General features: G+C 49.3%; 1 protein-coding gene across 5 annotated transcripts in view; it reads left to right on the top strand.

Moving 5' to 3' along the window:
* The window catches only part of DIP2C (disco interacting protein 2 homolog C), a 2,321,522-nt gene that overhangs the window by 2,245,330 nt on the left and 48,994 nt on the right, over nt 1-27,198 (top strand). For all 5 annotated transcript variants that reach the window (XM_069647998.1, XM_069647999.1, XM_069647996.1 and 2 more), the window contains one exon: nt 18,100-18,174. In XM_069647998.1, coding sequence (XP_069504099.1) covers nt 18,100-18,174 — 75 coding nt within the window. The remainder of the gene's footprint in view (nt 1-18,099; nt 18,175-27,198) is intronic.

Below are 27,198 nucleotides of genomic sequence, written 5' to 3'. Positions count from 1 at the left end.
ATTATTTTTAGCAGAAGGATATTATGGCAGCGGCCCGAAGAAAAGAGGTGGTGGAATTCCGAGGGGCTAAGCTCTCTTTGTTTCAGTATCTCTCTCCACGTACTCTGGCCAATAGGAGGAAGCTGCAAGTGGTGTCACCGTGGCTGCAGTTGCGGCAGATCCGCTATAGATGGGGGTTCCCATGTAAGCTGTTGTTCAAATACCAAAACCAGCACTATGCACTCAGCTCAGAAGAGGAGGCGTCAGACCTAATGGAAGCCCAGTCGAAGCTTCGGGAGAAGGGCGGTGGAATTGAAGCGGCAGACAGCACGGGATCTGTTGTTTGCGATAAGTCCAGGAGTCCCACTGGGAGATGCGATGCGGTGAAGATATCTTTTGTGGTTGGACATTGAGCCCCTGCCTGCTGACCCAGATTGAAATGGTTGAGCTGGTCGTTAGATTGGCACTTTGCTAACTCTATAACTGTAAGAGCCTTGTTTATCAGGGTCTGTAAGAGTTGGGTTTGCTAGTTAAAAGATGTTATGCAAATGTTTCTTCTCATGCAGTTTGGAAGGGGAGGGGTCTCGAAGCTGGGTTCCAAGGGAGATTGGCGCTAATTTATTCCTTACTTATGAGTTTCAAAATGAACTTATGTTATGATTTTTATTTTTGTAATTCGGGGAGTTACGTTTTTCCTTCAACCACACAGCAGATTTCTCTTGCTTCCCTATGGAGGGCAGGGGCTTCCAATGTCTTTCCAACAGGTGCCTTTGGTGGGTTCAGATCACAGGTCATGCTCGAAGGAACGCATGAATTCTCAAGGTTAGACATGTTCCTCATCTCTAATGCACTTATCCCTGCAATGGTTGGGCTAGACATAGACCCGAAGACCCTCTCTGAACACACGCCTCTTAAGCTCACTCTTGACCTAGCCCTACCATCTCCTCAGAGCAAACCACCCTGAAGGATCAACGACTTCCTTCTAAGGCCAAGGGATGTGGCGGTGAAAACTCATGTAGCTGAAGCAATATCTAACTTTTCAGAGAGAACGATACTGGCTTTCGTGATTTTAGAACGGTTTGGGACGCGGGGAAAGCAGTGATCCGAGGAGCTATAATTGAGCAGCCTGTGGCTCGTGGGCGGACAAAGAAATGGATTCAATCACATTTAGAAGACGAGGTCCGTCGAAGAGAGCAGGAGCATTCTCAGATGTGCTCTCGACGCTCCCTCCGTGTGGCCAAGCAAGCTGTCTTGCGCCGTCTTCAGAGTTGGCGCCTGTGGCCCTGTGCTTGTTTACATTCTTCCTGATTCCCATCACGTCCAGGACTTACGTGCATCCACCGGTCAAGTCTTTCACTGCGTGGACGCACGTAGCACTATTTAAGCCACGCCCCCTTAACACTCTTTACGATGCAACCACTACAGTCCGCTGTTTCCCGTGCTGCCGCTGTTGCGCTTCACTCAGACTTCTCGCTTAGTCCATGTGCTTGGCCGCCTTCTGCGCTCTGTCTCATTCTTCCTCCTCTTTCTGCCTTCATCATACGTATTTCGGTCCGTTCGGTGCCCTTCTCTCCCACCTCCCTACCCCTCTCTAGTCTCCTCCCCTTTTCTCTTACCTGTACCAGTTACTCATTTACTTGCTCCAATTCTTACCACCTTGCGCTTTTCCGGCGTGTGGTGTTACCTACACATTGGTTCGGATCCACCTCGAGCCCAAGTTCCACTGGAGGTCCTGCCGGGTCCTTCGACCCACAGGGTTTTTTGTGCCGCGGCTGGCTTTTTCCCCGCTTTTGGTCCCTCCCGGGAAAGGGGTCACAAGGTACTGCTTTATAATAGCCTTCACTGTGGCTTCTTTCCGTGCAAGACCCAAGCTGCAAACAAAAAAAGAGAAGGATTACAGAGCTCGCCGTTCCCTCAGCCCTCTGGAGGAGGAAGACACCAATACCTCAGGTGAGGAGGAGACACAATAGGAGGAGGGGAAAAAGGACGTTACGAGTATTCAAGTCAAGGAAGTTGACAGTTTTCAACGCCACCCCCCAACAATGGCTACTCCGGAACAAGTACAGGAGTTAGTAGCCGCAGTTCAGAACCTCTCACTGGAAATGCAAAACATGAAAGCTGAGAACGACCTACTGAAACAAATGGTATCAGTTCGTGAACCACCCTCTACTGATCTACCCCCAATGACACTTTCCTCAGGAAAATATGACGGGTCACCCAAGAAGCTTAAAGAATTCTTAGATGCCTACAGGGTATACTTTACGTTCAGAGCCCGCACATATGCCTCGGATCACGCAAAAGTGGGGTTTCCTATTTCAAACATGTCTGGCAATGCTGTCGCTTGTGCCACCCTTTGGTTACACAGCCAGATCCTGTACTCCAAAACTACGACGCATTTGTGGATCTTTTGAAGCGCACTTTTGAGAGACCCAAACTAACTATGGCAGCAGGAGAGGATTTGCTGGATGTCCGACAAGGGCAGTCTGAGGTGCTCAATACATCTTGTTCCGCAGGGGGCTCCGAGAAGAACTAAAAGATGAGTTGGCACACTTTCCACGACCTGCTTCCTTACCAGAACTGATGACTGCCACAATCCAAATGGAGTTTAGAATGCAAGAGAGACGACACGAGAAATGTAAGACACGTTCCCCTTTTTCACGGACCCCTTCTCCTCCCTCACCAACGGTCAAGCGTTTTGAGGAACCCATGCAGATCGGAGCCACTCGTCGTTCCTTCACTCCTGAGGAAAGGAAGAGAAGAAGAGAACAAGGGCTATGCGCCTGCTGTGGGTCCGATAAACATTCTGTGTGTACCTGCACTGAGATGCCCAACAAGCCGTCGGAAAACGACAACCCTCAATCCTAGAAGGGACGGGATATCGAGGGCCATCTGGTAGTCCCTATGTCCATTGATTCCTCCAACACTTCAGAGGATTCACGCCTCATGGTTCTGACAGTCAAGGTCACGGTGAACGGCAATCAAGTGGAGACACTGGCGTTGCTTGACTTTCGCTGACACCCTCTGGGTGGACAAGGTTGGAGCCACGCGCATTGACCGTACTCATGGCCAAAAGGTAGAGGGCGTGGACGGAAAGCCTTTGAGTTCCGGGCCAATTCTTCAAACCACCGAACCATTACCACTCACCATACATCTACATTCAGAGGTCGTCACTTTTGACATCATCCGTGCTGCTCACTTTCCTCTGATATTAGGAATCACTTGGTTACGTCAACACAATCCTAGTGTTGACTGGAAGACAAACTGTTTGAGTTTCAATTCGAACTATTGTCATACCAACTGTTTCCAGGGATTGTCCTACCAAATTGCAAGAACCATCCCCAGTGCTCTTGTCACAACTAATGGTGTCCATTCCATCACCCAGGAGAAGAATACAGTGCAGTTTTTGCTGAAGATTCTCCTTTGGAACTACCTCCTCATAGACCAGAAGATTGTGGCATAGATCTGGTACCAAACGCCTTAGTACCCTTTGGCAGAATGTTTGCAGAAGGAAAAGGAGACGCTACGTAATACCTCGATGAGAACCTACACAACGGCCTCATTAGGCCTTGAAAATTCCCGGCAGGGGCTCCTCTGTTCTTTATACCCAAACGAGACTCAATCGACCTTCGACCATGCATCGACTATAGAGGGCTCAATAAGGTAACTGAGAAGGACCGGTATCCCATGCTACTTATCCCCGACATCCTAGAGGCCGTTGCATCTGTATTTAGCAGGCTGGATTTACGTAGTGCCTGTCACCTCCTCAGAATACGCTCCGGAGACAAATGGAAAACAGCATTCCGGACCCCCTTTGGTCTTTACGAATATCACGTAATGCCATTTGGACTTGTGAACACACCTGCAATATTCCAGAGATTTATGGATCGGATATTCTCAGACCTTCTGTTTGTGTCGTCGTCATATAGCTCGATGACATTTTGATCTATTCTCGGAACCTACAAGAACATCTGGGCCATTTTACAGAAGTGTTAAAACGACTCAAAGCACATCACCTACTGGTAAAGAGAGAGAAGTGCATTTTTGGAGCTACTTCAGTACCTTATCTGGGTTTTATCCTTTCACCCTAAGGCATTCAGATGGACCAAAGAAAGATAGATGCCATTCTCCAGTGGCAGGCTCCTATGTCTGTTAAGGAGGTCCAAAGGTTTCTGGGCATGGCCAACTTCTAGAGGCGTTTTATATCTGGCTTCTCAGACATGGTCCTGCCTATTACTAACCTTCTTAAGAAATCCTCAAAGCCATTTGCTTGGAACCCTCAAGCTGAAGACAGTTTTCAACGATTGAAGAAGCAATTTTGTAGTGCTCCCATACTACGTCAACCAGATCAGAGCAAACGATTCATATTGGAGACCGACGCTTCAGCAGCAGCTATAGGGGCTGTCTTGTTACAGGAGCATGACAATGAAGAACACCCTGTAGCCTACCTATCTAAGAGCCTCACCTCGAGCCAACAAAACTACTCGGTCATCGAAAGAGAGTTATTGGCCATGAAGAAGGCGTGTGAGGTATGGAGACACCTGTTGCAGGGAACTAGTCTTACTTTCATCATCAGAACGGATCATAAACATTTGCAAGTCTTACAGTCCATGGAATGTATTCATTCCTGTCAAGCCAGATGGACACATTTTTTTTCCCAATATGACTTCCACATCACATACATCCCAGGAAGTCAGAACGCTTTGGCTGACACCCTATCCAGGAAACAGATGCCTCAAGGGTCACGTCCAGTACAACAGAGAGGTTGTTTCCCATAAAACGAATCATCACAACGCTCAACCCATTTCTGCAGCGGATCAGAGAGGCAGCTGAAAACCACCCGGAACCAAAAGGTTTAAGGAAGTCTGATGGCTTATTCTTTAAGAAAAGGAAACTGTGGGTGCCATCCAAAGCTCTTCAGAAGGACGTCCTTTTCTGGTGTCACGATCACAAGACGGCTGGTCACAGAGGACAAGCTGGTACCTTGGATTTGGTTCGGCAAACTTTCTATTGGCCAGGTTTTTCCAAGGGCATTAAACAATACGTCAAGACCTGTGATGTGTGCAACCGGAGTAAATATGGAACCCAAAGACCTATAGGTCTACTGCAACAAGATGCCATACCAGACTGTCCCTGCAGCCATATCACTATGGATTTAATTGTCGATCTACCTTTATCCAATGGGTGTTCCTGTATTATGGTAACCATGGACTCTCTTACTAAAATGGCTCATTTTTCCCCGCTTCCAGGTTTGCCAACTGCAGCTGGCATGGCACGAGTGTTCATCAAGGACGTCTTCAGACTACATGGGCTCCCGGACAAGATTGTCTCGGATCGTGGTAGCCAATACGTTTCCAAGTTCTGGAAGTCGCTCTGCACAGCTCTGGGAATCAAACGGGCTTGTCATCTGGCTACCACCCCCAAACCAATGGGCAGTCAGAACGACTGAATGCCACCCTGGAATAGTATCTACGGAGCTACACTAATTTGGAACAGGACAATTGGGTAGACTTGTTACCCACAGCAGAGTTTGCATATAACAACGCTAGCCATTCGGCCAGCGGTATGTCCCCGTTCTACTGCACCTACGGGTATCATCCCCGGTCCATCATTCCTCTCGTTCCTATGCCGCCTTCCATACCAAAGGTGGAAGAGGTGTTATTTCATCTCAAAGACACCCAAGAAAAGGCAAAAACCAACTTAATGGAAAGCCTCAGATCCTATAAGAGACATGCTGATAAGCACCGGTAGGATGTTCCGGATTGGAAAGTCGACTCAAAGGTGTGGCTGTCTACTAAATATCTGCCACAATGGTCTCACCCATCTAAACTCTCACCGCGGTTCATTGCGCCTTATCCTATCACTGGCAAGGTTAATCTGGTAGCATTCCGTCTAAAACTACCATCTGTTCTTAAATGAGTGCATCCTGTTTTTCATGCCTCTCTTTTAAGAAGTGCAGATCGGTCTCGGAATACTCGTACTCTTTCACTACCTACCCATCAAGACCACAACCCTGAATATGAGGTTTCGCAATTAAGGGATTCCCGATACCGCAAGGGTCAATTGGAGTACCTGGTCCATTGGAAGGGGTTTTCCCATGCAGAGGATTTGTGGGAGCCGGTCACGCACTTACATGCCCCTGTCCTTCTTAGGAAGTTCCATAGAGCACATCCAGGCAAGCCGGCGGGTTTGCGTCTAGGAAGGGGGCATACTGTCATGCGCCGCCTTCAGAGTTGGCGCCTGCGGCCCCGTGCTTCTTTACATTCTTCCTGGTTCCCATCACGTCCAGGACTTAACGTGCTTCCAGCGGTCTAGTCTTTCACTGTGTGGATGCACGTAGCGCTATTTAAGCCACACCCCCTTAACACTTTTTGCGTTGCAACCACTACGGTCAGCTGTTTCCCGTGCTGCCGCTGTTGCGCTTCGCTCAAACTTCTCGCTTAGCCCATGTGCTTGGCTGCCTTCTGCGCTCTGTCTCATTGTTCTTCCTCTACCACCTCCCTACCCCTCTCTAGTCTCCTCCCCTTTTCTCTTACCTGTACCAGTTACTCATTTACTTGCTCCAATTCTTACCACCTTGCCTTCCCGGCGTGTGTTGTTACCTACACATTGGTTCGGCTCCACCTCGAGCCCAAGTTCCACTGGAGGTCCTGCCGGGTCCTTCTATCCACAGGGTTTTTTCTGCCACGGCTGGCTTTTTCCCCGCTTTTGGTCCCTCCCGGGAAAGGGGTCACAAGGTAGTGCTTTATAACAGCCTTCACTGTGGCTTCTTCCCATGCGAGACCCAATCTGCAAACAAAAAAAGAGAAGGATTACAGAGCCCGCCGTTCCCTCAGCCCGCTGTAGGAGGGAAGACACTGATACCTCAGGTGTGGATGAGACACAAGAGGAGGAGGGGAAATGGGTTGTTCCGAGTATTCAGGTCAAGGAAGTTGACACAAGCCTTGGAGTCTCATCTCATGGGGAAGGCGGCTCACTTTATCCTGTTAACTAAGCAATACTATTATACTAAAGGAAACAAAGCCAGCAAGCTATTGATCGCCAAATTAAAAAAGGTGGCCATGCGTAATTACATTGGGGCCCAGAAAGATGGGTTTGGGAGGCGGGAGGTTACGGAACCCGGGAAACCAGGCATAATGGAGGAGTTCTTCCGCTCAGTGTTGGCTGCGCACCATGGGATTCATGCCCTTGCACAAGACTTTATCGCCTGTTCTCTGTTGCCTAGATTCTCATCAGGGTTGCAAGACCTTCTTGAAGTGGACATAACAGCACAAGGAATAGCCCAGGCAATTAGGGCCCTCCCGACAGGTAAAGCCCCGGGCCCGATGGGTTTTCCAATAAATGTTATAAAGTGTTTTCAGCTGCCCTGGTCCCACACTTAACCAAGCTTTTTAATTCGTTTTTAATCTCAGGCAAAATCGCTGACTCCATGGCGGAATCGGCCACCACTCTCATACTTAAGCTGGGAAAGACCCTGAGATCTGTATCTCCTATGTCCCATAGCGTTCCTAAACACTGACGCTAAGCTGTACAGTAAGTTACTTGCTTCCCGCCTGAGTGAAGTTCTCCCGCACATAATCGAAAGTGATCAGACAGGATTTATCAAAAACCGGGCAACCTGTGATAACCTTAGGAGGGTCGTGGACCTGACTGCCCTGGTCCCTCACACCCCTTTCACTGTACGCACACTGTGCATTCGACAGCATGTCCTGGGACTACTTAAAATAGTTATTGCCTGCATATGGCTGTGGCCTGAAGTTTTCCAAACTAGTCATGGCGAATTTTCAAGTCCCAGCTATGCGTGTCAAAGTGAATGTCCAATGGTCCCCATTGCTTCCACTGGACAGTGGGACTAGACATGGCTTTCCCCTGGTATTTGTGCTGGCGATGGAGCCACTAGCTCAGAGGATTCGCCTCCATCCTGATATAGCGGGGATAACTTGTGGAGGGTCTACTCACAAGGTGGCACTGTATGCTGACAATCTCTTTTGCTTCCTCCAAGACACGTGAACTTACTTATTGGCACTGATGGAGTCACTACTGGGTCAATTCGCCTTGGTATCAGGGTTTACAATGAATCGCGAGAAATCTATAGGGCTTTCTATCACAGAACCTCCAGAGGTGGTGAATTCCCTGAAGGAGTCCTTCCCTTTCCGCTAGGCTGGGTGTTCACATCACATCGCAATACAGTTCCCTCTTAAAATCCAACATTGCAATATTGTGGAAGGAGGCCAAAGAGATGCTACAGAGGTGGGACATGCAGGAGATCTCCTGGCTTGGTCAGGTAAATGCAGTTAAGATGTCCCTATTCCTGAAACTCCTTTGTTTTCGAGGCCCTCCCAATTGTATCCTAGAGAGCGACCTACTCAATATTCAAAAAGCGGTGGGGCAATTTATTTGGCACTGCAAACCCCCTAGGATTACCCGTGGGATTCTCACTCGTTCCAAGGGCATGGGCGGCTTGGGGATCCCATCTATCCAGAGGTATTTCTGGGCAGCCCATATTCCCCCCCACCCCCGATACTAGATTGAGCTTTAGAAGACAGGGCTCCGAAATGGAAAGTAATAGAGCAAAACTGTGCTCCCTGCTGATTAGCCCACCTCCCTTTCCTTCTAAGGAAGCATCAAACCCCCTCAGATCTACTTGCATCACATTTCAACATTGAGATAAGGCTTGTGCCCATAGATGGCTTCAGGCGAGGCTTGGTCCACTTTCCCCGGTGCTTGGTAATCAAGCTTTATCGCCGGGTATGGATAACAGGGCGCTCGCACAGTGGAAGTCGCAGGGCTCTCTGAGACTAAGGGACTTATATAAAGATAACGCACCGCTCACATTTATAGAATGTAAAGAACTATTTCAACTGGCTGAAGCTGACCGGTTTCACTATGCCCAAATACGATACTGGGTCTCCCACAACACAGATAAACAGGTGGGTTGTCTCCCCCCCCCACAGGGATCGAGCTCAAAGCTTTGGAGGGGCAAGGATCAGGCAAGGTCTCCACCTGTCATCGCTTTTTAGAGAACGCCTCTCCCAGGGAAAAGCTCCCTTATATGTCATGGTGGGAAAGGGAGTTGAACATGGATATCTTGGAGGAATCATGGTTTGAGGATTTGGGCTAGGGCTAATAAAAGTTCCAATGTACCGCTATTAATGAGGGTGCCCTCAAGATGGGCTTCAGGTGGTACATGACCCTGCAAAGATTTCACGCTATTCATTTAGACTACTCAGACCGATGTTGGCATGGCTATGCACAATTTGGGGATTTAGCACATATGTGGTGGCACTGCCCAATCAGGCAAACTTATTGGCAGGAGATCTGCTCAAGAATCAAAAACATTACAGGCTGCTTGCTTCCCATGTGCCCACTGACACTACTGTTAGGATATTCTCCAAAGGTTGGCACATTTCCGTTGTAAGTACCCAGGACAGACCTCATATCTTGTCTACTGATGGCCGCAAGGATAAACCGGGCATGGGCATGGTAAACTCCAGAAGGCCCATGTACCTCATACTAGTGGGTGAACATTTGGGAAATTCTTGCTATGGAGAAATTAACTTCACTCACCTTAGATAGGCTTAGCAAATTTTCTAAGACCTGGGCCCCCCTTCCTGGATTTCATTAGGGACAGAGAACACAAGTTTTATTAGCTTCAATTTATGAAGCACCTCTCCTTGAACTGATCTTGGAGATATGTGAACCGCACTGGCTGGCCCTGTTGCGCTCTAACCTTCTGTGTGGGATCTGGGTTGACACAGCTCCACTGATGGTTAACCAAGGGCTCTTGTTTTCACTGCAAGAATATTGAACTTGTTAGTGTGGTTACCCCTTTTTATTTAAAACAAAATAAATGTCCCTTCCTTATATGGTGGGCTGGGCCGGGTTGTTAAATTGAAAATGCGATTTCGATGTTATACCAGTGTTGTTTTATTTACATGACTGTTATGTGGTCCATCGAGATTTTAATTAAATATAACTTAGAAAAAAAAGTAAGTGTTCTGGTCTTTGCTCTGAACGTACTCTTTTCTTGTGGGACAGCAATGAAAGGTTTGGAACGTTCTGGTTTTTTTGGTATTTTTTTTAAAGGTGCATGATTGTGCTATTCACAGTTGAGTACTGTCAGCCTGTTGCACTATAGTATTATGGGCTGCTCATTACAATAAAGAAATCCTATTTTTGGCTTTGACATGGCCGAATCCTGTTGGATTCTTCACCGTGGCTGCGGAGCATGGAAAAGGGGGTTGGGGGGACACTGAGGTGGGTGGGTGTAGTGACGTTATATATGTACCACTGACGTCATGACATCATGTCCGGAGTAGAGGAATGGCATGGTCGAGGCATGACTGAGATGGTGCCGCACTATGCTCCCTGTCGAAATATTTTTAGAGCTGCTGGAGGGGATATCTAGCCAATGAGGAATCAGTGGAAGAAGAATTCATAGAAAGAAAATTACCGTTAAGTCATTTCTACTACTGTAGAGATATAGATCGAACTTGCCTGCTGGAAGTCAAGTAACTATAGGTTCTGAAGAACATAGCTTGGTAGGATTGTTACCCCAGCTTCTCTCCTAGCTTCTGGCTAGAGTAGAAGGCAATTGCTGGGGTTTTGAAGAAAGTCCTCTAAGTTTTCTAGGGAACTTCAGTGGCACTCCTAGCAGCGGATAATGTCTATTTCCTGTATGAGCTGTTATGCTGGCAAATAGCAGTGTGTACATAGCCAAGCCAAGTAGATCTGAAAACCTCCACCCTATTGACGAAGGCTGGGGTAACTTTCTTGCCACTGCATGCATACACTCTTTAAAAGCCTGGAACACAAAAGTAATATTTCTCTTAAATGTGTCATATTAGCAATGTTGGAAGTGGCCCCTACAAATATAAAGTTTGCACAAAAAAAATGAACTCCCCTTGGGATACGGCAGTAATGTGTGTATTAGAAATTCAGAGAAATAACAAATCGTTACTCTCCAGTTATTCATTCTGTTGGAGAAAGGGGGAAGTGAACAAAGTGTAAAAATGAACTCTTACTGTGCATGTCAGCTTTTTATAGTTCTGCCTTGAGGCTTTGAAGGAAATCTTTTACTTCCTAAACACATTGGGAATTCAGTATTAGGCACCCTTGGTCTTCCTTCTTTCTGATCACTTGATGTGCATAACTGCACAAACAGTGGCATTCATAAATAAAGCATGCAAAACATGAAAGGAAATTGCTGCAAGTCAAGGAATTAACATTCTGCCACAATACCAATGAGGTATTGCTGAGAAAGAGCTAACATGAGCTGCGGTTGCGAAAAATACATGTAAGAGACGCAAGGGTCAGATGAAGAAAGGCCCCCTGGACTATGATGGGGCATACCACATGGCTTAATCCTTTACGCATGTGTATTGGACAAGGTATTTAAAAAGACATGTTTATAAAGATGTGCATTGTTTTTCTTCAAACCATTCCCCCTTGTTTCTTGAATTCACATTTATTTTTTGTATTGGTCTTTTTTGTGCCATTTTCTTGTCCTTTATTTAATTTCTACACAATGATGCACAATTTGATAAAACAAACATGAATTATTTTGTCTTTTTTTGTCATGACTGATGTTGCTAACCAAGGTCCTTGTGAACGGGTTTTGCCCAGGATATATACTTCCAAGCCTTTAAAAGCGACAGAGGGGGCTTCCAATCTCCCATTTGGTTCTCCCCTACATTTTCAGTGATTCCTACTCTTTCTGCAAACAATGTTACAATAACATGCCACTAAATTATTCCTTTTCCCATTTTAAAGAACAAATTCTGTCAAATTAATGCAATCCCTTAACAAAGAAAGTGTAACAAACGACTTTGCTTTTGAATTGGGTCTTTTTTTGTTTTCTAAACCGGGTGTGCGTGTAGGCGGGAGCAGACAGCCCATGTTCTCCTGTCTTTCCAGATTTCTCTCCCACCACTTCCTCTCCTGTAATGCCCCACCACTCCCCTTCATTACTTTCTCCTTGTCTCGTTCCCCTCTTGCCCATTCCTCGAGGTGGTATTTTGTCTCACTTTTATTTTGATTGTGTTCTCTTCGGCTCAAATGCTCTGAGCTGCTGGAAGGTCCACCATCGAAAGACACCCGGCTTTTATGTTTTCTAATTTAATGACTATTCTTCACTAGTGTAACTACTGAGCCTAGGTAGGCATTATTGTGAATTGTAGGTTGTGTGTGTGTGTGTCTGGGGGCAGAACTGGATGGGTGGGTGTCAAGGGGGTTCTCAGCAGGAGCATGTTTATTACATTTGTAACATCTTAAATGAACATCGTTTCAAATGAAAGAAACAAGAATATTCATCTGGTTTGTGCATTGTTGATTATAAGAATAATTTTTAATGGAGTATCTGTTTTGTTTCCATGGTCGCAAAAGTTTATTTATGAAAACAAATCTTTAAAATGCTTTCTGGATTTATTTTGTTTTTTGAATGCACATTTTACATTGGTTACTCAAGTAAAAGGTTCATCTTTGGTGTAACATAATTGATGGAAAAGCATACTTCCTTATTAATATTTAATGAAATAATGTGTTTTTGGGAAAAAGGAAGTAGAAACTTAAGGGTTGATTGACTTGATGAATAATGTCTGGAGTATGTATTGCCGGTCTATAAAAATAGTCCGCTTTTTAATCTTCCATACTCCTATGTCCCATCCCCGTTCCTCCATCCTTGTGGGTGTCCCCCAACATGGGATGGTACCGGAACCTTTGGCGGCAAAAAATTGAGCTTCCCCTTCAAATTTAGTATAGAACGCAGTGAATTGAAGAATCTGTTGTCACGCTGGAGGGAGAACTTCCACGCTTCTCCATGAAAAGAGTTTGTCTTCAGGACCCCACATCAAGACAAAATAGGACCTCTGTTTAGCATGGCTCCTCAGCGCGAAGACTCCTTCCCAGAGGTTTTCATGGACAAGGGTACCTTGGATTCAGGTTCTTGGAAGCCTGATGCCTTTTAGGCTACCGGCTCCCAAACTGAGGGCCCCGGGGGCTATTACGCGCAATCCGTTGGCAAACCCGAGGCCATCAAGGCTACCAACTCCCAAGCAGAGGGCTGTTTTGGGTTCTAGGCCCTAGGCTTTTCCTCCCATGGCAGAACCAGCATGTGGCATGAGGCCTTCATGCCTTCCCACTCAGGGCGTGGTGCAAAACCACAAGATGGCGGATAAGCACATGGCAGAGCCTTCTAGATGGGCGGCCATCTTGGATACGGATCAGGGCCTTCCCATGCTCTCACCGTGGAGTGGGCCATGCAAGAAGATTCCAGTCCCCTTCCCTCTCGAAGTTGCGGCAGACATTATGGTAAAGGCGTTTGATCTCCTCTGGGATACATCTACTCATCACAGCCTTATGGCTACATGCCTCATGCGCTTCGATCAGGAGCAGAGGTCCATCACCACAGAGGGCCGGCCCTCGCGGGACGCAGCAGCTTACGACGACCACTTCTTTGAGCGCTTCCTCCTCATGCCTTCCCCCCTGATGACGGGGCTCCTCAAGGACATTGTCAAGGAGCTGTTCCCACAGGTCGTGCCTCCTAGGCATCCACCTCTGGGCCCTCCGCCTGTTCCTCCTGCACTCCCGATGTCTATGCATATCCCTCAACCAGTCCTGGTCTTGCCGGTTATCCAGACCCCTCCTCCTCCTCCTCCTCCTCCTCCTCCTCCTCCTCAAGTACTACCAACGCCTCCCCCTCAACAATTGTCTTCTGGTCTTGAACAAGTCCTCACAGAGTTCTTGGGGGTCCCCCTGCCTGAGGAGGCCCCCCATGGGTCTGGAGTGCTAGTAGAGGTTTTTGGCAAGCGCACCATGAGCCGTTCAGGCATTTCGCTCCAGACGGATGTCCTGCAGGTGGAGAAGGTGGTCTGGGAGAAGCCCAGAGCCAACGCCCAGATGAACAAGAAATTGGACAGTAGGTCCAGGCTGAGGTGGCTGCGGCCTCGCTCTATTCTCAATCTTCGTCCTCGGGAGCCACCTCCAGTTGTCTATCCAAGGAGGACAAGGCCCTGGAGTCTTTGGGCAAACAATGCTATGCCATCTCAGGGCTGCATTTGCGACAGGTTAATGCTGGCACCCTGTTAGCCGCGGCTAACCAGAAGCTGTGGTGGGAGCTGAGGGAGTTTCTACCTTACCTTCCCCTGGAGAGGCAAGCCTCCTTCAAGCCCAGTCTGGCAGAGGCCCGGGCCGTTGCGTGGGACCTCGTGGAGTCTTCGGTCTCCCACATCGACACAGCCAGCAGAAGGCTGTGTCTGGAGGTCGAGATGAGAAGAAAGGCGTGGTTGCATGGCCCTTTATTTATTGGAATTCTTGTATATCGCACCACATGCCCACAGGCCTGAGGTCATGGACCGTTTTCATTCATCCACCGATGAAGAGTTGACAAAGAATAGCTCTACACAAACCGCCAAGTCATTGGTCATCCTGACAAAGCCAGGGCCGAAATCCTTCCTGCAATCTCAGGGCAGGGGCGACTTCAAACCCTGTGCTTTCACCGGCTTCAAGAGGTTTCGGGACTGCGGTGCACAGAGGCCTGACAGGTCGCCCTGCGACAAAATGAGGAAGCAGCAGAGGGCTTTGCGTTGGTTTTTACGCTTCCGCTCCCGCCTCAGACGCCAAGAAGCAGTGACGTCATGGTCGGAGAACACAGCTCGCCTGTGGGGGGCCAGTTGGCTCTCTTCTGGGACAGCTGTAAGCGTTATTTCAAGAGTCGTTGGATCCTGTCTATAGTCTCGATGGGCTTCAGTCTTCCTCTACCATCCTCTCCTCCTCTTTGCCAGATTGGCTTTCCGGTCTTTTTACGGGAGACCCTTTCTTTTTTGGATATACAGGCAGCGGAACTGGTACCTCAGTCAGACAGGGGCTCTGGCTTCTACTCATGGATTTTCGTGGTACCCAAGAACAACCAGGCTGGCCTGAGGGGAAGTCCTGGACCTGTCATTTCTCAACCTGCCTTTAATGCTTGAACGCTTCAAGATAATTACTCCCACGCACATAGCAGAATCTGTGTGTGCAGGGGACGGGATGTGTTCCCTGGACCTCAAGGATGCATACATTCATGTCCCCATCTACGGCCGCATCGGAAATGTCTGCGGTTCACCATTATGATTTACCAACTACTTCCAGTACAAGGTGCTGCCTTTCGGCCTCAACTCGGCCCCTCGTGTGCAATGGCTGGTTTTCTCTGCCTGGAGGGCCACCACTTATTTCCTTATCTGGGCAACTAGCTTTTCAGGGCCAGCTCTCCCGAGCGGGCGGTTGCACTCCTGTCAACGGCTGTCAGACGTTCTTCACCAGCTGGGCTTTTCCCTCAACCAGTGGAAGTCACAGCTGATACCCACCCAGGAGCTGGTGTTTCTGGGAGTGCGTTGGGACACAGCAGTGCAGCGTCTGTTCACGACATCCAAGAGGCTGCTCTCCCTCTGCAAAACGATGGGGCACTTTCTGGCCAACCCGTCCACCTCAGTATGGTGGTTCCAGCACCTACTGGGACTGATGGCTTTGTGCATGCTCACAGTTCAGCATTTCCACCTCAAGATGAGGCGCCTCCAGCTTCACCTGGTGGCCAATTGGGACCAGAAGACGGGGTCTCAGTCAGACAAGATCACAATCCCCCCGCTCCTTCTCTTAGATCTTCGCTGATTGTTTGGGGATGGCAATGTGGCAGTGGGAGTCCCCTTTACCCGGCCAGAGCCGACTCTGGTGATGTTGGATTCTTTGCTTTTGGGGTTGGGGGCTACCCTGGAGGGCTGCTTCATTCATGGTGCATGGTCTAGGGTGGAGTCCCTTCTGCATATCAATCTGCTCAAACTCAGAGCGGTGGGCTTGGCTCTCAAGGCCTTTCTGCCGCTCAATAGGGACACAGTGGTTCTGGTCAGAACCAACAACTCCACCACAATGTTTTACCTGAACAAGCAGGATTCACCCGTTCTTCCCTCCTGTGCATGGAGGCAGTGGTGATCTGGGAATGGGCCTTTGCGGAAAGGGATTTGGATTTCAGCTGTCCACCTTCCGGGGGACAGCAATGCATACGCGGACCAGCTCAGCCGCTTGGGATTCAACACCTACGAGTGACAGTTGCACATCAACTCCTTTTTGCCTCTGTTCCAGAGGTGTGGGGGTTTACGGATCTGAACTTATTTGCATCTCCTCTGAATTCTAAGTTCCCCTGGTTCGCCTCTTGGGCGGGCCCGGGACAGGGGTCTCTGGGGGATGTGTTCCAGCTCTGCTGGCACGGCCGCAGGTGCTACGCGTTTCCTCCTCTACCCTTGTTCCAGCTGACCCAACACAAGTTTCGGACATCGGTGGGCTGCAGCCTCATCCTGATTGCCCCTCACTGGCCGTCGAGGGTCTGGTTTTCCGATCTGCTACAGTTGTGCTCCGAGGGTCCAGTCCACCTCCCGATCCCCATTAGAGAGCTCCCTGACACAGCAGGGTGGAGCAATGGAACGACCGGCTCTGGCAAGGCTGGCCCTAGCAGCTTGGTTCCTGGCCAGCTGAGACTTCACCACGCTCATTTCCCCAAGGATAACTGGGACATCATTCGGGAGTCCCGGAATGCCTTCTACTTGGGCTCAGTACAAGAGTAAGTGGACAAGGTTTTGCCACTGGGCTCACGACAAGGGCCTTGACTCTCTCACCTGCTCCCTGGGTGACGTGCTGGCGTTTTCGGCACCCTTGGCCCATTCGCTCATACAGGTCGATACTTGCTGCACCTATCTGGCGGCCATTGGGGCCTACAAGAACTCCCTGGAGCACCTTTTCTCAGCAGCCAACCGGGTGGTCAAGGCCCACCTTAAGGGGTTGTCCAGGCTATTTCCTCCAGTAGACACGCCTCACCCAGTATGAGACCCTAATGTGGTTCTGGCTTTCCAGCGATGGCCTTTTCAGCTAATGGCCTTGGTGGACATCAGGCTGGTTACACTGAAGACTATTACTGGTGGCGCTCACTTCAGCTCGCAGGGTCAGCAAGTTTTGACATCATGCAGGCCCTTCACCACGTTTCATAACGACAAGGCCATCTTGCGCAGCCATCCACATTTTCTAACAAGGTGGTCACTCCATTCCATATGAATCAGGAGATCTGCCTGCCGATGTTCTTCCCGAACCTGCAGTCGGATGCCAAAAGGCTTTGCATACCTTGGACCTCAAGAGGGTCCTCAAGTTACATGTCTCTTTGACAAAATCTTTCAGGAAATCTGAGACATTGTTCATCACGTTTGGGGGTATGACCCCTGGCAACCAGGCTTCCAAAGCTTCTGTCACCTGCTGGATGGTCCAGGCCAGCTCGGAGGCGTATACAGCCATTTGTAAACCAGTTCCTGAGGGGATTCTTGCTGATGCGGACAGAGCTAGGGCCACGGCCGTCACGTTTCAGAGACATTCTTCTTTGGATGTCATCAGCATGGTGGCTACTTGAGCCACTCCATCGGCCTTCTGTAAGTACTATTCCCTGGATACAAGATCCATGCGCAATGCTGAGTTCAGTCAGGCAGTTCTGAAGAACCTGCTTTCTTCGTCCTAGATATGAGGCAGGTTGTCACAGCTCCACCCTATGGTCTTTTTTGGAGGAATCATCCACAACACAAGGATGGAGGAAAGGGGACGGGGCGTATGAGTAATAAGTTACTCACTATAGTGACTAGAGTACTCACAGTCCCCTTTCCTCCATACGCCCCCCCACCTTCCGCCGCTTTTTGCCAGGGGCTAATATATCCAGTATAGCCAGGTATTCAAGCACCTGATGTGTTAAAAGGGGACTGAGGTGAGGTGGCGGGGCTTCGGGGGCGTTTCCCCACTCAGGGCTGCACCTTGCGCGCTGTACCAAATTTAAAGGGGAAGCTCAATTGTTCACTGCCAAAGGTACCAGTACCTTCCCCATGTTGGGGGATGCCCACGAGGATGGAGGAAAGGGGACTATGGTCTCCGAGTACTCTTTTCACTACAGTGAGTAACTTTAATTTGATCCATTTTTTATTTAACCAGCAGGTTTGTAAATGTTATTCAAATTACAATTGAAACTGCTGCTAGATGGACATGCACACACATTTCCACAGAAGCAAATGCATGTAAGTGGTGATTCAAAGTATTTTCTGTCATTAAAAATGGTTGATCTTTTCTCAGATCCTGCCTGGAGTTCGCATCATCATTGCTAATCCAGAAACAAAGGGGCCCCTGGGAGATTCCCATCTTGGTGAGGTGAGTCACAAATGCAGCCGATTCTAAGATTTTGTTTGCATTTTAATGCAACTGTGTTGGACACCGGACGGCAGCTGATTCAGAGATTACATGTGTATAATGCATTTACGAAAGAAGTTGTCCTACTAAGCACCTAATTTGGCTTATAAATGCACGGATGTGCTTATAATGGAGGAAGGCTTGTGTGTGCCCACTTGAGAATTTTAGGGATGTAGGGGATAGAGTTATAAGAATTGGATTGCCTGCACCAAAAAGGCTGTTAACGTGTTGAGATGCTAACTGATGACTACATTTTAAGTGTTATTGTCTGTGCTGAATCTACTTCTGCAACAATGTAATGGCAATTGGGTAAGGTTATGAATGGGAGTGGAGGCCATGTGTGAAAGGGACTGTGAGTATTGGACAGCCCAGATCAGGACAGAGACACAGAAATGCTCCCACACCCTACCTGGAGAGAATAGGGAAATTCAGTGCCTCACGTTGGGACAGCAATGCTAATTAACCAATCCACTAACAATCTCACCCCTCTGCATACTCCTCTCAAACTCTAACCAAACACAACCACAAGCCTATAGCACAACAATCCGCACAAACTTCACTACACTACAACAAACAAAACACACATAGACTCGATCAACAGTACACTATGACTCCCGACCGTAAAACACCCCAGGCCCAGCCAACAGACCCACCGGGCTGAGACCGCCAACAGCACATCACTGCTCTCTTTCACTTTTCCAGCTTATTCCCACTAACTCACCCCCTCCCCTTTTTCAGAGCCGCCAGGGGACCACTCCTTTGGTGATAGTGCGCTGTACAAATATCCTTTAACATGGGTTAAATTGCATTTATGAGGCCGCAGGGCAATGCCTATGTGGGTTATGGTCACGCGACACTGCAGTAAATTATACCCCCTAGTATGCTGCAGTTTATCCTGTATATTCTCCAGCACGGGGTCTGGCATGGATTCACATGCTCATGAATATTCCCCGTCATCAGGGCAGGAATCCTCATTAAAAAAAAGCGGTCTTGCTTTAAAAGCTTGAAAACTGCCTTTCTGCCATTAACCAATCACTGAAGTCTGCGTCATACTACACCCATCCAATGATGACCGTCTCCCTAAGCCACAGCCCTGGTGGCCATCTTCAGATTTTTACTGCACACTTCAGTGCTGGAAGTCCTCTTGAGTTGCTCTTTGACCTATTTGTTTTCCTATTTTTGTCCAAACATTTCTCGTTCGCTGACCGCTGGTCAGTGCGGGCAGCAAGGACCCGTTGCCAGTTAAGATCAACCGCTTTACCGTGGAATCTTTGTTTTTCCAGTTCAGAAGTCCTAGTGAGGCCTTCTTCGCGCATCGCCCATGTCGGAATAAGGCAAGAGGAGTCTTTTCAAGCTCTGCGCCTGAGAAACATCGACGAGGACAGATGCAAGATCTGCTGAGGTTTCCCCGGCAAGACAAAGCGGAACAGTTATCGCAGGTTGGTGGCATGGCTGAAGGAAGAAAAAGCTTCAGGTGCCACCGTGGGGCACCCACAAGCCCCAACCAGGTCCGGAAGACCTTTGGAGCGTCCTCCCTCTGGGAAGAGGTCGAGATCTGCCAAGGATGTTACTTCACAAGATGTCCACAGAAAGGCTAAGCGCCACGCTGCTGATTGTCATGACCACTGTTAGAGGTCACAAGCTGCGCCACAAGCAGACTCCCAACAGAACCCTAAGGGCCTTAAAACTTCTGCAAAAAGGCTCCTGGAGCCAGTCCTGGCGCCTTTGGCACCAGGCTCATATGCGGCAAGGAGAGACTTATCAGGCTTGCTTTCATTTATGTACATGCGTCTTTAAATCCAACATGGAAGCAATCGCATAGCTCAGTTCTTATGAACCAAGCCATGCGGTCTAGTGTTTTGGGTGTGGCTGGGCCAGGAACTACTTTACCTGGTACTACTTTGCATGGGCTATATAAACCACACCCAGACTGCAACTAGCAGCTCACTGTGTCCAGCTCCTGGTCTTCAGCATCTTTTACTTGTCTTACTTGAGAACACACCATCCTACGCTCAGCATCTCAACCGGGCCGCAACCTGTGGAAACCGAGAGAAGAAGAAACATCACCTGTGAGTACTAGCTTGATGAATTCCAGCATCCCGCTGCCACAGCTCCCGTTCAAACATTGCAAGCTGCAAAACAAGAAAGGGAAAAAACGTTATTAGACGCGCGTGCTTCCAAAACATAAAATTCCATCATTCTTACCTGAATTCCATCGCGCTACGCAGCGCTTCCATCCGAAACTCCAAGGCAACACCCTGCAAGAGAAAAAGAGAAATATTCAGGTGCGCTTTCAATATTTAACACCCGCATAGCGCTTAACTTACCTTAACGGATCCCTGGGGTCAGTTTTCCTCGTGCTCTCATCCACTTGTAGCACCGCAGCAGTCTGTGAGGAGAAGAAGAGAACACAGGTTAGCTTCAAAAAGACAATAAAGAATGCTGCGCTTCGTGCTTTCCCTTACCTTAAAACATGCCTCCTCACCCAGCACGACAGCATCAAACCTTCGCACCTGAAAAGAAGACGATAAAGACATTAAGGGATTTTCCACCTTAAAACAGAACTAAGACATACAATTAACAAACCTACCTGCCTACCAGCAGAGTTGGGGTTACAGCAGGCCTGGACCCGGAGAAAGGCGCACTGCACCAGTGAAGCAACTCGGGCAGATAGCCAACAAACGCCAAGCGCCCCTGCACCAGACGCAGGACGGATAGCCCACCCTACAAACAATTAAGGTGAGAAAGACTCAGTGGGAGAGGGCTCGGTCAGAGGGAGGTGGGAGATTTACCCATTAGAGACAGTTATCACAAATCCTCCCTTGTGTGCATATTTGTAATTCCGTGCTGGGCAACTACGTATCGAGGGTTCCAGATCTCAGAGCCTTCCAGACACCCCCGGGGATATCAGGTTAGCGTTACACTGATTCGACACAGACCGCCTTTGCTGCAGGTCCCAGTCCCAGTTCAGAGCACGCCTGCTCCCCTTTGCCTTCCCAGTCCACGGTAATCCTGCCGGTGGGTGGTGTCATCAGAGAGACCAACCCTCTCTTCCAAACGCGCCCCTTCATCGAAGGATAGACCAAGAAAAGACACTTGCAAGGAGAGTGCTCCAAGATCGTTGTCGACGCCTACGCTCAAGATCTCGCCAGCGTCTCATAAGCAGAGACCTTCGTCGGCAACCGTTTCTTTAGCTTCATCGACTATCTCGTTGATGACCACAACAACGTCAATGGCGAAATCATCAAGGATTACACTGCCTCCCCGTCCCACGACCACTACCTATTCGGCCACGACTATAACCACCTTGGCAACCACTACTCAGTCTGTGAAGGTCCAAGTCATTTATTCTTTCACAAAGGAGGCAGGAAGCTCAAAAGGGACTGTTGCTACTGACAGATATCTTCCCAGGACTATGGTTGGTCTAATGGAGGTAGCAAGGGATGCTGTCATGGCGATCTACACAAGTTCGGACGAAGAGTCCTTGCAGGAAGGCTGCTGCTCGGACCAGGGAGGGGACAACCCAATGGGTGAAGAGACCCCCCTATTGGAACAGGACCGGCCATCGACCCCGACAAGGTGCACTAGCCCTCCATCAGTGCCAGCACCATTGGTTCCTCAAGAGGTCCCTATAGACATACCTCTGGATAATCTGACATGCAAAACAAGAGGGGTGATGGCCTGGTGCCAAGCACTTCAAAACAGTTCCTAGGAGCTGTCTTAAATACACAAGAGGGGTTGGTCTTTCCATCAGAGGAAAAAGTACAAAATGTGTTACTGCAAATACCACATTATCAGGCTGGCCGTCAGATAAGAGTGCGCAAAGCTATACATTTAATAGGCATGATGGCATCTTGCATTTACCTGATTCCTCACGCGCGCCTGAGCATGCGACCCTTGCAGGAGTGGTTGGCGAAACAGTGGTCTCGGGCAAGTTGTCTGTGGGACGATCAACAAACAGGGGGATACATGTTCTGCAAATCTGTCCAAACTTGCACAGCGAATTTGGAAATGGGCACTCAATCGGAAGATGTTCCTGTCGTCACATGTTCCAGGGGAACTCAGCTCTCTAGCAGGCTCATTGAGCAGAGATCACCTACTAGAGGAACACGAGTGGCGTCTACATGAAGGTCGTAATTTATAATTTCTATACTCCCTGTCACGGACGCAGATAAAAATGTAGAAGTAGAAGGGGAGCAGAGGGGGAAAGGATTGGATCTATAGTGGTAGGGAGGGAGGAGATAGCCCTCGATTCATTGGGAAGCAGCCCTGGGGCTGGGAGTATGGAGATGGCAGCTAGCCAGGACTTGAACTCCTCATTTGGGAGGGGGGATTCGAGGATAAGCCATCGGTGGAATCTCTTTTAGATGCAAAGTTTAAGCCCCTCCAGGCGGTTCTGGAGTCATTGCAGGCCTTTACACATCATTGATGACTCAATTAGACATCTACCTAAAAAAGTGGTAGAACTGGGGATAGTAAGAGTAGGGGCAGGGTCAGTAAAACATGACTTGACAATATCGGGAGGGGAGGTGAAAGGAGAGGGCCCTGGCCTGAACATTTCGGGTGGTGGACGGAAGATACTGGCTAAGGATAAGGGAATAACCCCTCCGTTTCTTGCAGTTACTTTTAATTGTAATAACATGGGGTCTAGGAGGCCCGCCTCAGGTTCTGGCTATTTGACAGGGGTATTGGGGATGATGTGGGTCTAGGAGTACAGGATAAACATATCTTGAATCTACTACCAGCAGCAGTCCCCTTTGTGGGGGTCATCACAGGTGTTACGGGGATCAAAAAGGGTGGGTATGAATCTTCCATCTCTCTCATGAATAAAGCAACCCACTGGATTAACACCAATTCGATGGGACCAAGCATTGATCCAATCCTAATTTTAATGGCAAGAAGGGTTGGATGGGTGGGGCCTAAACCGAAATGCATCGATGGGGACTGTATAATAGTTTCCTTTTCTGATCCTACCATGGTCACCTATTTGATCAACTCTAATCTCTCCAGAGTACTAAAGCCTAACGGCTACAGTTTTGTGAGCAAATTGGTCTCCCTGGACTACTTTTATTCCTGTCCAAGGATGAGGTTGATCTAGGGAATACCCCGGGTAATATGGCCATGAGTAAGGAGCAACTAAATGAAGCCCCCGCATGGGGACTAGGGAGTTATCCACTTGGCCAGAGAGAGTTGTTAGGGGGGTGGTCCAGTCCCAACTTGGCAAGGCTGAACACGCAGAGGGGCAGAGTGGTTACCTCTAATGGGGTCGAGCTAGCCAACCGATACAGGGCTTTAACCTTGTGTGAAGAATTGGATTGACGCACGGCTAAGCGGTTTAGCCCAGATGTCCTAGAGGGGTCTAAGGGGGTGGGGGAGACTGAGTCCGGAGATGGGGGGGGGACCAAGTGTTAATCATACCAGTACCCTGCGTGACCAGTCTGATATCCTGGAACATATCAGGGACCAGGGGGAAATTTGGGGAGGAATCCATGGTGGATTTCTTGAAGACGCACAACGTTGTCCTCATCCAAGAGACCTGGGCCTTGGAGACCCCGTTGTTAGATGGTTTCTCATCATATGGGATTCCAGCGGGAAAAAACGCACTACGAAGATGCTACGGGAGTCTGGCTATCTTGAATAAGGCCTCGTTATCCTGTAGGGTCAGGCTAATGGATACTAATATGGACTACATACAAGCAATTTTTATTTCACCACTTTAGGGGGATGTGATAATCATTCTGATCCTGTATAATAGCCCACATAAGGCTGAGGCTGACAGATTTAAGAGTTAAGCAATTTGTGGATGAGCTACTCCTTAACAGGAGGAAGTCTAAGGAGCACTGTATTTGGGGAGGAGAGTTTAATCTCAAAATGGGTGCAGGTCCCCCAGGGGGTCTTTCAGACCCATTGGAGGATTGGACACATAACATCCCCCTGCAGAGGATGAGTGGGTGTGTGCCAAGGGTCTCCAAATGTGTTCCTGGCTCTTGGAATGGTGATTACGCACTGTGAACGGATGCCTAGCGCCCGATATACCGGGTAACCTTACTTTTAACAAACATCTGGGTTCATCGACAATTGACTACTTTTGCATCTCTGTAGAATTGTGGGATAGAGTTGTCGATTTGGAAGTGTTGATGGAAGTTATAAGACCATCACCCAATCTGCCTAAAATGGAAGGGTGTGGTACAGTTATCAAATCACCCCTGTGTGCCCGATTAACCCAATCTGTTACGTCTAGGAGAATTAAATGGGATAAAATACATGACGCAAACCTACATTTGCATATTTTGTCAGAAAATCAACCCCTTAATTTTGACATCTTGGTTAGTACTGCAAACCCTGCGCATGTAGTAGAACAATTTGCGAAGGTACAGGGGGCTTTGGCTAAGGATTTTTTGGTCAATTTCACAAGGGAGGAGAATTAACCCAAAAGAGGGGGTGGTATGATCAGACATTTAAAGATGCCATGCAATAACTTCTAAGGGCCCTGAAATCCCCAATGTGCACAAGAAAGAAGATTGCCCAGGTTAGAGTGTACTATCGGGGAAATTAAGAGAAGGAAGAACAAAATAGAAGGGCAACTATAGGAGAGCTTTCTGGAAGCCTCGAGGCGGAATGACCAGAAAGCATTCTGGGAGTTTGTGAAAGGGGGCCAGCTAGGTCAAATGGTCAGAGGCCTGGTGGCATGCATGTGGAAGATGTGGCATGGGTGGAGTACTTCGGTAAATTGTTCAGTGGTGCACCCCAGGTTGATTGTTGTGGGAGAAGTGACTCTCCATTACAGTTTAGGCTCAAGGAAGTGTCTCGGCCCATTACGCTACAGGCTCACAACCGAGCACCAGGCCCTGATGCGATTCCCTCAGACCTATTCCAGGATCATTTGGAACTTTGGGGTCCCCTTTTGACAAAGGTCTTTAGTGCGTGTATGCATACGGGCATATATCCACCTTTGTGGAAATCAGCCATTATACTCTTACGCCCCTTCCCCTTTCCTCCATACTGTATGGCGTCCCTTCCAAGGGAAGAGAGAGAGAACCTTATTCACCAAAAAAAACCTTCTTCCCCTTTAAATTTAGAGGCGCGCAGGTTTGCGGCCCAGAGAGCATGCGTTGCCTTGACTCCGCCCTCCGAGTCCACACCCCATTCCCCTTTTCTGCGTCAACGGGAACAGGCTGAATTCACCAGCGCTCTTGGGTTTGGCTTCGGCCATGTAATTCCACATGCAGATACTTCTTCTCTTTGTCTTTTTTTGTCTTACCTATCATTCAGGTACTCGGTCCTCAGGCGTCACGCTCCTCCCCGGCGCATGTCGACTTCTACAGGGATCAGCAGGTGTCCATCCTGCAACGGGCTCTTCCCAACTTCAGACCCCCACGCCCTCTGCCTACGTTGCCTTGGCCCACACCACAGTTGGCAATCATGTTCGGCATGTGACTTGCTGTCATTGAAGGCGCTGAAGAACAGACTAGCCAGGTGGAGGGAGCTCTTCCAGAGGTCGCCTCCAGAGGATCTCAAGAACGTCGTGAAGCATAGAACCAGGCGCAAGGTAGGGCCAATATTTTCCAGCGCACCCCGCACGGGAGACTCCTTCCCAGGCACTCTCCCACGCAGGAGGAACCGGCCAGGTCCTTCTACCGGCACGTGCACTGAGGCGGCTGCAGTTACCGGCCTTTGGGTCGAGGGAGCCTCGGATCCTCCCGGGCGCAGTGTCGAGGGACCGGAAGGTTCTTGTACCGGGTCTACACCCGAGGGGATCCGTTCTTTTACCGGCACCATGGCCGAGGAGCTACACCCTAACACCAGCAATACGTCTGAGGGGCTATGCCCTATTATCGGCAATACATCCAACGGGACGCCTAAACGCAGCTCTACCAGCCCCCGGGTCAAGGGTGTCACACCGACCGGGACGAGGCCCGAGGAGCAGGGTAGGCCTTGTGATCCACATGCAAGAGTCTTGGACAAGGCCGGGCACAGCGGGCTGAGCCACACATTGTAGGCACGTGTCGGGCAGCTCGACAAAATGGCTGCCGCGCCAGAAAGAGGCACCCGTCCAACGCCATTGCAGGAATTCAGCGAAGAACGAGTGTCAAGGTGGGACTGGCCTCAACCAGGTACGTGGCCTACAATCTACCCTTCATTTGCGCAGGGCAGCATTACTTTGCGTCCATATGGGCTGGGTATGCAGCAGTTCCAGCAGCCCCCCGCTAAGCCCCATGCCACCTCTTTGGCGAGTGAGGAGGTGCTTTTCGAGAAATTCCTCGGCCTCATGAGCTCTCCTCAGATGGGGGTTATCATCAAAGATGCCGTCAGGGAAGTCCTCCCCGCCATGCTAACGGCACCACAGACGCCTCCACAGCCAACACCGCAACCTCCGCCTCAGCCTCCGGCTGCGGTCCCTGTAATCCAGCCTCCGGCGCCATCTACTCCTCCTCCACAGGATCCTGCAGACAGCAGAATACGGACGAGGAGGAGGACATGGACACGCCATTCTCAGCCAGGGTTAACGTCTTGCTGTCCTGGCGGAGTACCTGGGCCTCCCCCAACCCGAGGTCGAACAGCCGGCAGAGGGGGTTCTGGCAGAAGTCCTCACGCGACACCCCTTTTCCAACACGGGGATTCCAATGCAAACCGATGTAGTCTCCCTGGCCAAGAAGGGTTGGCTCAAGCCCCAATCGGCCCAGCTGGTCAATCGACGCCTGGACGCCAAGTACAGGCAGATTGGGGGGGGGGATTCTCTCTTGCTCTCGGCCCATCCTCAGCCACACGCCTCGGTGATAGCTGAAGCATCACTATACTCCAAGCCTCAGTCGTCCTCAGCCTCCTCCTCCTCCTGCGGCTCTGCTCGGCAAGGAGGAGAAGATCTTGGAGGCGTATGGCAAGAAGCTCTATTCCAACACGTCCTTACATCTTCGTCAGGCCAACGCAGAGGCCATGTTGGCTGCCGCCAACCAAAAATCATGGTGGGAAATTGCGGACTTCCTC

Source organism: Ambystoma mexicanum, chromosome 2q (assembly GCF_040938575.1).
Source record: "Ambystoma mexicanum isolate Mex_15411 chromosome 2q, UKY_AmexF1_1, whole genome shotgun sequence".
In the NCBI taxonomy this organism is placed as follows: domain Eukaryota; kingdom Metazoa; phylum Chordata; class Amphibia; order Caudata; family Ambystomatidae; genus Ambystoma; species Ambystoma mexicanum.
This window is presented reverse-complemented; position numbering and strand designations above follow the sequence as displayed.